Raw genomic sequence first — 14,225 nt, 5'->3', positions numbered from 1 at the left:
GAAGAAGAAACCCTTTCCCTGTGGAAACCCCTGCGCCTCCTAAGACTTTTCCCAGTAGCTGACTTTCTTTATACCCCAGGGGGTGGCACCCTGGCTTCCCCTGGGGACCAAAGCACCTCTGTCTCACTGCAAAGGAGTGCTGCAAAAGCAAAGTCTTTTGTCTTTGTCTCTCAAGTGAATATGCTGAATATATATATTCTTTATGGCTTTTTTTTTTTAAATGTTTCTAAATAAAACACGCTCTTTCTTAAGGTGATCTTTCTTTACTGGCACTTTCGAAGTGAAATCCAAGCAGACTCGAAATGTACTTAGCTTTTATGGAAAAGGGGAAAATTAACCTAAAAGATAATTAATTGTCTGGGGTGGGGTCTCACAAAGTGTGAGCTGACCCCTGCAGCAGATTGCCATTGCTCTGACTCCCATGCTGGGGACGTGTGTCCAGTCAGATGAGGCAGCAAGAGCTTTACTGGATCAGGTTCAGCAACTGGATAAATAACGCATCTGTAGCTGAAATAAAACCCCACAATATAGCTCTCTTCTGTGCCTTAGCCACAGCCTAACCTTCCCCAACAGATGTTAAGAAGACTTGGTACTGTTTATGAGAAGCATCAGCTTCCCTAATCGTTCATTGATCTGTTGTTCTGGGCAGAATGATGAAGTTTTCACTGTTATTTTGCTCCATTTCACTCGGATTTGTTTGACTTGAGCTGAAGGACAATTTAAGATGGCAAGGAACAATCTTGCCTTTTACTCCCAGCTGACAGGATAATTCTGGCTTTGCTGTTGGGAGCTTAAAATGCTTTACCTGTGCTCAGCTAATATTAGTTGTAATTAAGGGAACAGGTTGTCCAGAGCTCGTTTTTACAGTTCAGCACCTGAAAAAGAACCTCTGAAAGTAACCCTTTTGGTGTAATTTTGGGACACTGTTTCCCTGCTCACCCTGCGCACGCCAACCTGCACCCTCCAAAGCAGCTGCCCCAGCACAGCTGAGGGGAGCAGTGTCCGCCATGTTGTGGCAGCACCCTGAGGTGCAGCAGTCATCTGGGGCAGGGCAGGGCAGCACCCGGAGGCACGAGGAGTTTTGGGTTTTACGGCCTTGACTGGGTCCATTGTCATTGAAGGGTAATGTGGTTTTAGGTTTAAAAACAACAAATTGGCTGTGTTGCAGAGAGCAGAGGCTGTTAGGAGACTGGGTTATAGGCTATTGTGCCTGGGTTTGGGATGCAGGGCAGCGCTGGGCCTTAGGGACAGCAAGCTGTGGAGCACAAGTAGTCATCTCCTGTCTGAAATGTAGATGAAGAGCTTTTCTCTGGTAAATATATCAGACTTGAATCCTGTGTCTTGGTGTGGTTTTAAAGCAGCTCTTGAGGCTTTAGATTTGTCAAGGAATAATACTTCCCCCCAACACACACACTCCTTTTGTTTCGTGCTAGAAGCATGCCCTTTCTTATTTCAGGATCTAATACCTAACAGGCCCAGTCAGAGGAGCAGGCACCTTTGGCTCTTGAATCCTCAGAGGTGTCTCCTCATCTGCTTTCGAACAGCCAGGCAGGCGTCTGCTCAGAGGGCTCAATGAACAGCTTCCCTTGTCCCTTTGCGACAGGGAGCCTGTGAATTTCAGTCTTTTCCTCATTCAAATCTATACGCTCATTCCTGCTGCCATACCCAAAGAAATTTGGGGAGCCAAAATGTGTTCACCGAAGCAGCAGGAGTGCTATGGGAGCCTGAGCCTGTCACTGCCTCACTCAATGGCTTCCTCACATAACAGGTCGAGTCTCAGGAGCTGGAAAGGTGACAAGGAAAGGCAAGATCATGCTGGCCAGGAATTCCCAGTCAAAATAATGCTGTAATGCGGTTGGGGAGGAATCCCGCAAAATCACAGCGGTCAGCAATCAAGATTGGGTGTTGCCAGAGTTCATTTGGTTTTCCTTGTCGGAAACTTTTAGCTTTAAGTCTGTTGGAAATTGATCTGCCTCTTTCCATTCCAGTTGTAGGTTATGGGAACAAAATGCAGTTATTGGCATCCTTGTCTCCTTTTTTTTCTTTCCTGAGGGACACTCATGAGAAATATATTTTTGCAAGGACCTCCAGCCTTAGCAGGAGAATCAAACCAGGAGGTGACACTCAAACTACCACTGCTGTAAGTCACTCCACCTTCTTGGTGAAACACAGACTAATCCTGAAGCAAAAACAGCTCAAATAGAGCGTTAGGATACCTGAGCTTATACCTGAGTTCAGGATACCCGAACAGGAAAGTGTTCAGCCTTGTATACAAAGGGTGAGAGGTTTAAATCTTGCCTAGTCTTGGCATGAGTTGCAGAGGAGATCAGGCTGGCTGATCCCATCTGGTATAAGGATTTGTGAGTCTGCATGGAAGCCAAAAGGCATCTTTGCAGTGATTCCAACAGGGCTTGGAGTGAGCTCCAAGTGGGCAGGTGTCCGTTTTCAGTAAGAATCATGTCAAAACTTGCAGTGACTGGCAAAGTGACAGCATTGGCCAGGAGGGGCCAAAACCTGAGCTGCCTGCTGTACTCCCAGGACATTTTTTCAAGCTGGACCAGTCAGAAAACAGACCATCCTGCAAAACATGTTATTGCTCTGCCTTTTTCATTCAAATTTGAATTAAAAAATAAAATAAAACCCCAAATTAATGTAATAAACCACTAAATTTGGTCAGTCAGGTTGCTATGTTCTAGTAAATTAGAAACCCTTTGGTTTATTTTTATAATTTTGTTTTGCAAGGATTAACACGGCAGTTTCTCCAGCGAATAAATAGGTATTGCAGTATGATGGAAGCCATCAGACTGGAAAGGACTCTCTGGCTTGACAAATTATGGCAAGTACTTTGACATTTCAGTCGGATAAACCAAACATAGAAAGTACAGGGCTTCTGGGGTAGTGCACAATTATCAACAACAAAACTTTGTTCTTTTCTCCTTTTTTTTTTTTTTTTTTTTAACTTTAGAATGAAGAATTGCGGCTGAGTGTGTGTGTAATTTCAGTGCCATGCTGAATTAGGGCCCTTTCAAGTGGACGCGCTGTTCAGCAGTAAATAAGACATACCCTAAAAATAGAAAATGTGGTTGTAAGTGACAAAAATTGGCAGGGAGGACTTGGTCAGATGCAGTTTTGGAACTGCTTTTAATTTTTTTCAACTCAATTCCAAGTTAAACATGCCTTTAAATTAATTAGAGCAATCACAGTATCCTTAGAATATCCATCAGTGGAAAAATTGAAGCCATGAGTATAATCTTTAAATTTCCTAGATTCTGAAGAGAGGCTAAAAAAGACAGCTTAAGAAAATTTTTGCGTACGATGAAAAACAAATTCTTGACCAAACTGGCTAAGCTGAAATGTCTGAAAGCAAAGAGCTATCATGAAAGTGCTGGAAAGCTTCTGGTTATAATGGAATTGGTGTCCCAAGGTATAATGCAGCTCTACATTTAATATTGAGCTATTGAACCGTACTTCTCAACCTAGCTCAACTCACTGGGTTCTCATCAAAGTCCTGTAATGACACTGTCCTCTGTTTAGATGCCAAGCAAGTCTTGAAATAGCTCCAGAGCATTTTCAGCAGGTTCAGCTGAGTACAGATGTCTAACTTCAGAAGGACCGCTAGTGCGTAGAGTTTGTGGCATATAAATCCTTCCTTATGTATACTGGCACACTTGTTAATAATCTTAGGAACTTTTATAAACCTAATTAAAAGGCTCTTGCACACTTATGTATGAAATCATGGTGACAGCGCAGAACTAGCAAAGCAAAAGCCTGTCCTTTGTGCTGCAAATCCATGTTGCCTTTTTTTATTAATGATACATATGCAACACATTTAATTTGATGCCTGCTATTGTTTGCCTGCTTGTTTTTATTACGATCTTGACTGGAGTCCCCATCATGTTACTTATAGCCTGTGCACGTTACTCTAAGCAGAATTTTTCTTTCTGTGCATTGTTTAAGGTATTGACTTTGCCAAAGGGAAGAAAAAAGTGCATGCATCCACTTAAGCACGCAAGTAGTTATATCAATTTCTGTCCATTAAATATACATACATAAATATACATGTATACAGTGGTTACAGGCTGTTGCAGACATGGAATTAGGTGAGATTTGAAAACCGTATTTCAGAGACTCTTTCCAACATGGAGGTTCTGTTTCTGGGAGCAGCTCTTGGCCAGAGCATCCCTCAGCCTGTGTGAAGTCCTGCTGAGGATGGTGGGGCTCTATGTGAGTGTTGAAATGATACTTTTCAAAGGCATTTACAGATTTCTAGGCCATTTATTTAAATTCCTTAGAATGAATTTTACTTTCTAAAAGAGCATACTTTTAAATCTTTTTTTTTCTTTCTAAAAACATCTTAGTTTTGTTAATCTTTCGGACTTTGAAAAACTGTTCATAGTTATTGGGTTTGAGGGTAGTTTTTCCCTTTACAACCCAGGCAATCAATTCCCGAGTATGAGCAGGAGGGTTATTGAGTAGTTCATCTAAAGCAAACAAAGATTTCAGCCAGCCCAAAGATGCACCAGTAATTTTGCTAAAGGTTTTGATACCGGTTTTGATCAAAGTCTGGGATATATAGCATGTATGGTTCCAGCACTTCCGAATGAAACTTGAAGTTGAATCTTTGCAAATGTTCAGTGCTTGATTCCATTTAGATGTACAAAAGTGGGTGTTAATACATATGTGCTTTGTCTTCATTTACTCTTCCAAATCTGCCCCCCTATTTCTACGGTCCATTCCTGTTCAATGGTGAGCTCTTCCAGAGGTGTTTCTCTTACCCCATGTTGTGTCCCTTCAGTCTCACCCTGAAATATCCTGTACAACAGGGTTACTTGATGACAGACAATCTTATCTGAACTGTGGCATTGCCCCAGTGGATTCTGCTCATGTCCTGCAGAGGCCTTTGACCTGCTCTCTGCTTTGAGTTGTGCAAAGCCATCCTTTCGTGCATCTTTAATAATTTACTGTGAATTTCTGCTCAAGTTTAGTAAAACTGAGAAGAATGGCTACCTCTTTATTCTCTACTTTTCAAACAAGTATCTCTAATAAACTCAGTTAAATTGAAACAGAAATGTGCTTGCAATCAGTAAGTTGAAACAGAATTTTCCAAAGTTGTGGGGTTTTTTTCCTTGGGTACCAGCATGTCATACTAAAGCACTCACTGTATGAGAAATTCAGAACAATTAAAAATGGACTGTTTCTAATGTGTTTGTTTCATTTTTGCTTTTCAGTCTATCCGAGAAGTCACAGGCTATGTTTTGGTGGCTTTGAATCAGTTTGAATACCTGCCATTGGAGAACCTACGCATCGTTCGTGGGACCAAACTCTATGAAGAGCGATATGCTTTGGCGATATTTCTTAACTACAGAAAAGATGGTAACTTTGGACTCAGGGAACTTGGCTTGAAGAACTTGACGGGTAAGTGAAACTTGCAAATGTGATGGGTTAGTTTCAAGAAAAAAAATGAGCTTGTTGAATATTTGCACCAATGCCCTCAGTCACTTGCATTCTGCAAATAATGGAGGTACCACAAGAGGCTGGCAGCTGTACGTTGTACTTTTTTTGCTTCACAGATGTACTTTTCTCACTACTGATCAAAGGCTGTGTATGGAAGTCATGCATTTGAAACAAAAATAGTTGTTGAAAGAGTAGATGAACTTTTTTCTTCATTTTGGTATTATGAGCATGTTGGTTTCCTTGTGATCCTTGGTTATTGCATGTATGTTCCTTCAGGTGTTACGTATTTTCTGCCAAGTTAGCTTAGCTTTAGCATCCCCTCTGCTCTTGTTGCTGTCTGTGTCGCCATTGCTCCTCCACTGGGGGTGGGGGAAGAGGAAGGGCGTGGGAGAGACTGTATCATTGCTGTATTAGAACTTAGTTCCTTAGAACTCCCTTTTTTAAGGAAAAATAGAGCATTATATATAGTGAGAAAAGTGCTTATTTTCTTGACAAAAATGTAAGCCAAGTCCATGGTTTTATATTCATTTGTAAATTCATGACTGGATCATGATATGGGGTAGATCAACATTTCATTTCTCGCAGCTGAGGATCTACAGTCAGTGGTTTGGGAGATGAAAAATTGGCTAAATATCACCAGACTATAACTTATTTAAGTGCAGGCAGTGGCAAACTCTTTTTAGGGACTTCATTGGAAGTATTTTATTTATACCTGGTTCCTCATCAGCTGTGATAATTTCTACTCTAAGCTTTGGTGATTGTGAAATTGCCTTATTTCTGCTAGTGGCTAAATGCTGACCTGAGCTGGATGTGGAGTTTGAACCTGAGTACAGATGGGTGGGAACCTTCTGAACTATATTTAGGCACCCTTCACCCTCTGCTAGTTTTGTGTTGTGGTATTCAGAGTGGCACACAAGCACTTACAGTTCCCTGTTGTTCAAGCCTTGCTGGGCCATACAGCTAAGCTTTCAAAAACAGGAGGGAAAAGGAGGCTTGAGATATTTTACAAAACAGTTTTGGCTGACTCTTTCTCATCAGGCTGTTTCTTCTGGTCATATTTTTAACAATTTTCTTTACTGAGACCATCATGCTGATATCATAGTGCTTCCCAAGGTCTCTAAATCCCTGCCATCTACTATTGTCTCTATCACTGTCATAATCCAATTTCCTCCTGTTCTGTTCCTATATTTCTTTCCATCTTTCTGATTTAGGGTGTTCATTGTGACTGTCTATGCCTCCACGTAATACAGAGCCATAGTATCAGGTAATAATAGTATTATCTCTTTCTTCGTATACTTTTTCTTGTCTGTGGGTCTCAAAATGCTTTGTAAAAGACGCTAGTTTGGGTGAAACTGAGACAGAGAAGTGACGTGAGGCCAAGGCCAGAGAAGGACTGGAATACTTTCCTCTTGGGTCTGAGGCTGTTGTTCTTCCAGGAGGGTGAGGGTTTACTTTCAGTGCTTGTTTAGCCATGGCTTTGCTGCCCAGTAAGGTAAAAAACCTTATTTTGTAGGCTCCAGCTCAAGATTTTCTTCCTGAACCAGCTGCCCTGTGCCAACAGGCAGTTCCTCAGACTCCAGAATCTCTGGAAGCCACTTTTACATGATAAGCACAGCACCAAAACTGCCCAGCAAATAGCTTGACTTTCTTTTCAAGTGTTGTATGAAAACCTGTCTTAGCTCAGCTTCTGAATCCTTCCTAACATGAGATCATCACAGCCACTTCATCTGATTTAGGTGTTTACAAAGGCCTCTGATGGGATTATTTGGCTCAAAATGTATTGCTATCTCTTGGAAGAAAAGTGCCCTAATAACACTAGCTTGTCTCCACTGAGTACTTAAAATAGCTTCTGGGTGCTGAATACGAGCCAGCACGTGCTTCAAAATACTCTTAATATTTTCTAGATAGAATGTGCCAGGGCTTCATGAGTCTTTTTAGCAGTTGTTCTTTGACCATTTTTGTATACTGGTTAAGATGCACCTGGCTATGTTAACCCACAACCTGCTTCTTGTTGCATATGCTCTCCCTGGAGCATATTGATACTTAATTTATTTTCCTAACACATCCTTAGCATTAATAACTGCATAAAAATAACTGGTGGATGTGGGACTCGGTGATGTTGCAAGGCTGAGATAGTTCAGCTGTGTTTGAACCTATCCTGTGTCTTAATAACTGCTCCATATTTACATCAGAAACAGCCAGTGATTTGTTATTAAATTTAAGATGAAGCAGCCCCTGTGAGCTTGCATCCTTTCAGTCTACCACAGGTTTCAAGAGATTGGCTTTTAATGGTGCCTCTCTTCCACTTGAGTAAAATATAAACATAACTCCTGTCTTGCTTGTGAAGAACTGTCTTTCCAGGGCTTATGCCTTGTTCACAGAAGTTTGGGAAGTTCTGTTCTTATACATGCAGTGTCTGGATGATGTGATCCTGAGGGTAATTCTGCCCAGTACTACACAATATATGAATACAAACACTACTCCCTGTGTTAAATACATGAGGAAGCTGCTCTTACCTGCAGATTATCCTCAGACTTAACCGGAGACAAGGTTTCAGCCTCCTGTGCAGTACCATTGCATTATTTTCAGTATGCTGTTAACAGTTGTGTTTTTATTGCCAGATATGTCTATCAGGTTTTCATATTTAAATATAACTTTAAATGCTTGAGTTTCCTCCCTTATGCTATTAAAAAAATGACAGCAATGAAGGCAGTAAGTTTTATCTCACACAGAAAACATGATCCAGTTCTCACTCATGATGTCTGTCAACCCGAAAGGGAGTTTTGTTTGTGTAGCACAGGCCAGGACCATGTCCTAAAATTCACGTGAGACTTTCAAAAACTCTTACCTATAAAAATCCTTTTCTTGCTTGTTATAAAAACTTAGTCAATGGTTCCACATAAGTGTCAAAACCAAACAGACACTGAACTAATGAAGTGGCTGCTGCCATTTCAGCTGCATTTATCTCAGCTTGCAGATTCAGCTGCCAAGTAGCCTTTAAGTAAAAAGGAAGGTTTGACATACTGAACGTATTATTCAGCCTGAGATTAGCAGAATAACCGATGCTGAGGGAGAAGGTATGCCACCTTCTTCCATTCATTGCCTGTGAGCTAGTGCAAATCATTCCTGTCTTCCCCAGGTGGCTAGGCAGTCAACCTTAACTTATCCAATGAAAGGGCATAATCATTGTTCACACTTTGAGTACTCCAAATATAGAGAATACCTGATGGCTGCATTTCATTACGGCATTTATCTTCATGAGTGGGGAAAGAGGGATAACTCACAAGTGCCAAAACCACTTATGAAGTATCCCATATTTTCCTCTGAGTAAAGATGAATAAGAGAGATCCACAGCAAATGATGTATCTTTGACTGAGCAGTGATAACCTCATCTCCCCTATTGCCCTTGGGGACAGAGGCTCCCTTGTGTGTGCCTGTGCAACCACTGAATTCCTTCAACATATTAGAATAAAATGGACTTAGTGATTAGTTCAGTAACACAAAAAAGCAGCAAAATATGTAGCTCCTTATCTGCTTGTTTTGCAGGAATACAGATAAATGATAAATTAAGATAACTGAGGTTCAAGTGACAAGTGGATATTGTAGCTGAAAGGATTTGGTCAGTGATAGCCAAAGAAAGGAAATCTGATTTGATGGGCAGGAGAATCATAGGGAAAGGACCATCTTCACTGGGTGTAGGAAGTGATGTGTTGTAAATGTCTCCTTCTACAGATTTTTGTAATAGGTTTTATTTTTATTTGTTCTATAAAACGAAATTTTAAAGTTCTATGATCATTTCTATGACATTTTCATTTTCCTTTTTTTTCCACCACGAGAAATAGAAAATGCTAAGGAGTGCTTTAGAGGAGGGAGAAAAAGAATGATACCTCTTATGAAAAAGGTTGTTTTTCAATGAGTTTCTTGGGTTTTTTTAAACAAGGACTGCTCATTTGCTATAATTATATTGCAGCTGGATCAGGTTGGATGGAGGGGCATGGGAGGAGTCAAATTTCCTTTCAGTTTTGTTCACTGTGCATGTTTTGGATCTACAGTGGTTTTGGAAATCTTTAGATTTGCGCTCAGAGCCTGAGCTCCTTCAGAGCTGTGTAACTGCACATAAATCATCTTTGTGGCAGGGATTAAAGCCACCCCCTTTTTATTGCCTTCATCACAAAGCCCTAAGCCTGTGTCAGCAAGACCTTTCCTTGGACCACACATACACTGCACGAGCCACTGTTGAGTTCACAGTGTTTAGAGATGCAAATGCCTGTGTGTGACACCCGGCCTGAGCAGACGAGACTGGATGATGCTGATTGTGGCATATTCCTTAATGGCTGCGGCTTCGTACTAGTGGAGCAAGCTGGGAAGAAAGCAATATGTAACTTGCCTCGGGCTTCCTATGCAACAGGTGGGCAAGGCATCGCATCTCTAACCTCAGAGAGGTGTTGCTAGGATACATGGAGGAATGACAAATTTGTTTAAAAAAATCCTTTTGGTTACCCTCTGCCTGTGGGGCTGCTGCCAGAGTTTTCTGCCCTGCAGAAGAAGCTGCAGTGGCTCTGTGACTGCCCAGGAGTGTTCCTTTCCCTATCCTAGGAGCTGCACGGACCATAGAGGTGTTTGTATCCCAGCACATCTTTGCTGACCAGCCTGTGGGTAGGAGAAATGGGAGGAACACCTCAAGCATGGCTGTGCTTCCCTTGGGAAAGGAGGGTTGTTCTGTGTGGTGGCGCAGACCCTGGGGGCACAGTGCAGGACCTGCTATGGGTTCCCCTTGCTCACCTCACCCCTGTGGATAGAAGGGCCAAGGCTTGTGGCTGCCCCCGCGCTTATAAATGTAAACGTGCCTGCTAGCGCACATCTGTCTCCTCTCCCCCAGGACACTGTTAGACTATTTTTTGGAAAAAAAACTTGCCCTAGGTGTGATTTGACAGCCAGGAGAGTCCAGAGACCGATCTCTGCTGGCAGTCGGTATGCAGCCGCCCTATGCTGAGCATGGAGGCAGTTACTAGCGTGGATTCAGGCTGCTCCCTGCCAGTTGGCATCAGTGCCTGGGAATGCTTCCAGGCACTCCTCAGCTTATGGCTGCAGACATGGCCCTGAGGAATCCCAGATATAAGGGACCTGCAGGCTGAGGAGCAACTGCCTCCAGCTAGCAGAAAATTGCTCACAGGTGTTATCAAGGCAAATAGGTATATTGTATATGGCCAGAAATAAATACTGATTTTGAGCCCCATGAGATTTATACTTGTGAGTTTATTATGTTCAGAAACAAGGGTGGGACATGTTTTTTTAAATTTCAGTAGGGCTAGAATTTTGCACAATCTCTTTGAAGGATTTGGGTAGGCTTTTGTCATGCCAAATGGTATAACAAATGTCTGTGATTCTTTGCAACTTGTTGATTGACAGTTTGTGCCCAGTTTTGTTTATTTCAAAGCACTTTACTGTTTTCAATTCTGTCTCTAGTGTTAGAAATGCACAACCTTGTTTGGAATGATTATAGCAAAGAATTAAACAAAAACCTCACTATAATAATGATATATTGGTAAGTGTTTTTAACTGGAAATTCAAGGGTTCCCACAGAAAGTTGTTTGCTGGTGTCCCCTTGCCCCCCGATATTTGCACATAAACTATGAGATGCATATAGTGGATTGTGAATGGTCTACACCAGTTTATTGAAAGTAATACACAGAATGTTTGATGTGAGTCTCCAATGTCATGCAGCAGGATAACTTCATGTTGCGCAGCTTCTCCTGCAAAAAAACCAGCTTAAAATTATGGGGAAGAGAAACTAGGCCAAATCCTTAGCTGGTGTAAATTAGCTTACTTGCTTTGACTTTGTAATTAACTGAAATTTAAATTGCCCTTTACTTTCTTCAGTGGATAAGTTAATTCACGCTATAATTTATAAATTCACTAGTGCCTAACTCCCACTTAAGCCCTTTTGAGGATGTTGTGTTCAGGGTGCTCTGTCAGGATTAATACCAGCTAATGATAGCTGACTCAAGCCATGTCTACACCATGCAGTGGGGCTCTGCACAGTGATTCTTGAGCTAGCATTGAGCCTAGCTAGCTTTAGAAGTAGTGTTTGCCACGCCACTTGGGTCCTGTGCTTGGGCTAAATAACCCATCAAGGTGGACACAGCAGATCGCTCCTGTCTAACTGTGGTCTCTGCAAACAGAAGCACATTGTCCTGGGCTTTCAGGGTCTTAATTATATGGCTGCTGGGTAAGGAAGGGTAGTGGACTGGGAGGAAGGACTGGGGTCTATAGTAGGTAGAGGAAATCCTACCTAGCCCTGTGGTGTAACCTATGCCTCTGCTGCTTTCTGTTGTCAATCACCACTTCTACAACAGAGGCAGTAATGCTTGCCTACTTTAATTAGACTTATTTCGAGAGTTTGGTAGGAAAATGCTACTCAGGTTGGATCTGGTGTGATGTGGAATTCAACTTTTAACGCTGGCAGATGTTAGTTTAAATGTTGTTATAAAATACATCCAGGTATGCTGCCATTGTCACCTGATAATGCCATGTAAAATAACAATGTCATTCATTCAGCTTTTCTTGGTAGTTTCTCCTTTTTACCTCTCTGCAGTAGTTCTATCTGTGCATTTTTCAGTTATGAAGTAAGAAATTCTCCGTGTTCCAGAGGTGTGAAACACCCTTTAGCTTTTTAGAAATATGGGCAATCAAGATAAATCCAGTAATACTGAAGCCTTCTAGTAATAGAGTAGCTTTGCCTGACTTCAGTGACTCGAGAGCTTTAGCAGCACAGGGATTTCTCTGGCCACATGCTTCGCAGGGAGTTAAACATCTGAACAGAGTAATCCCTCCATTTCACTCACACGGGTCAGGAATGGGTGGCACTTCAAAACATCCAACTTTGGCAGACAGATATTTGTTGAGCTACACTATAACTTTGGTAAAATGCAATAAGCTTTACAGTCAGGAAGAAATCATACAGTTTATAGCAACAGCAGTGCTGAAAAAATATATCCCAGCTCCCCACCTGCTTGGAAAGGAAAGAAAGAGCTGGGTTGTACTCCACAGCCCAGGCCAAGCTCTGGTCTTGACTAGGTATTTTAGAAATTAAAATCCTTTCTGCTCCAGTGGTATATCTTCTTCAGTTCAGGTGAATGAAAGAAGCGTTAATTTCAGTGGGTTTTCTCCTTTTCCTTTTTTCCCCTCTTTCTCTCTACTGTCTTCCGAATTCATTGATTTTCTTATTTCCTTCTGACAGGCTACAGCTGAGAAGGAATTTGGTGCTTTTGTAAAATAATTAAAGTCTTGTGTTACATGGGGAATGTAACCTATTAGTACTGCCTAGCAAAAGGCAAGTTACTGAGCAAGGCAGTTCAGTTGCCACGGGGTGGTGGGCTGTCTCTGCCCACCCGCAATGGGGATGTGAGCTGTGAGCCACTGGTGGGGCAGAGGGACCAGCCTCCAGCTCTGTGGGGCTGCTGATGTCTAGGGCTCAAAATGGCATGAAACTCTGGGGGGAGATCCGGTGTCCAGTTTAGTGCCTTGCTTAAAACTCAGCAAAGGCTTTGCAGCATATGTCTGCAAGGCGGCATATGCTTACAGACCTGGATTTAAACTCAGATCAAAGAGTAAGCTCCCTTTTCTAGCTTTTCTTGGCCAACCTGTAGGAGTAAGGAGTTGGCAAGGACACCATTCATTGCAAACACAAAAGGCCCGCTGAGTTCAAAGAAGGTTGAATCAGACCCCTAAGTTTACACAGTGGAAATAATTGTTTTTCCTAGGATATTTTCATGCCTCTTCATTTTCATGTCATTTGCTGCTGAGGGAAATTACCTAGAAACTCTATATGGAGGGATGGGAGAGGCAATGAACCAAAAACTCTTTCATTTGCTACATCTAGCTCCAGGGAAGCCCCTGCAGACAGAGGAGGCAGAGAAGCCCTCCCAAACACTGGGCACAGGGGCGAGACTCACGTAGCCTTCACTGTCTGCAGGCTGACAGAGGCAAGTACTCCCACCTTCCGCTTGGCCAGCTCCATCCCAAGCTGCTTGTTCGTTGCCTGCACACAAACCTCTTTCTTGCAGAGTTGCAAGTTTCAGCCTGGCCAGCACTGGGACTAGTCTTGTCAAAACCTTGTAGTTTTAACTTGGGTGGGTCTGCAGCAGCCTCAAAATGTGCAGCAGTGCAGGGCCAGGAGTGAGCAGCAGTTCATTAAGAGCTTATCTGAAACTGAGTTTGATCACACAAGCTTTGTATGTTGGGATGTGAAAGGGAAATGCTGCTGTTAAGAGGATGCATTGTGTGTTAGTCTATGAAAGTTGTTCCAACAGATTGAACCTGTCTGCAGTGCTACACTTACAGGTCCTGCCTGCAGTTTCCAGGGTGAGAAAAACTCTTTGTTAGCTTACCCACATGAGCACTGCTACTGAATTTGCACACAGGTAATAGGATTTCTTGATGAGGAGCAAGGAGTTTACCATCAGGAGCTTTCCTTATGTGACTGGGGGAAGTAAAAGGGACCGACAATTACAGTTGTCTCCGGAGTTCCTTCCTGGCCTGCCTCATTTGCTACCCATGCCCCACCCTATGAGAGTGGACATGCTGACAAGGATGCATTCAAGGGCAGCAGTTCTGGGCAGCTGGGTGTGCTGTGATTGTGAGTGTGCTTTGTAAACATTGAAACACATAGCCTCCTGCCTTGCATCTCTGCAAAGCCACTGAGGCAAATGCGGAGATGGGCAGGAAAACATAACTTTGAGGGGAACATAAAAATAGAAATACAGAGCTGT

At 42.4% G+C, this 14,225-nt stretch overlaps 1 protein-coding gene across 1 annotated transcript in view; it reads left to right on the top strand.

The window, feature by feature from the left end:
* The window catches only part of ERBB4 (v-erb-b2 avian erythroblastic leukemia viral oncogene homolog 4), a 402,050-nt gene that overhangs the window by 88,282 nt on the left and 299,543 nt on the right, over nucleotides 1-14,225 (top strand). Inside the window, exon 3 of the mRNA XM_010583267.1 lies at nucleotides 5,229-5,415. Coding sequence (XP_010581569.1) covers nucleotides 5,229-5,415 — 187 coding nt within the window. The remainder of the gene's footprint in view (nucleotides 1-5,228; nucleotides 5,416-14,225) is intronic.

Source organism: Haliaeetus leucocephalus, unplaced genomic scaffold, assembly GCF_000737465.1.
Source record: "Haliaeetus leucocephalus isolate CR32 unplaced genomic scaffold, Haliaeetus_leucocephalus-4.0 Scaffold880, whole genome shotgun sequence".
Classification (NCBI taxonomy): domain Eukaryota; kingdom Metazoa; phylum Chordata; class Aves; order Accipitriformes; family Accipitridae; genus Haliaeetus; species Haliaeetus leucocephalus.
This window is presented reverse-complemented; position numbering and strand designations above follow the sequence as displayed.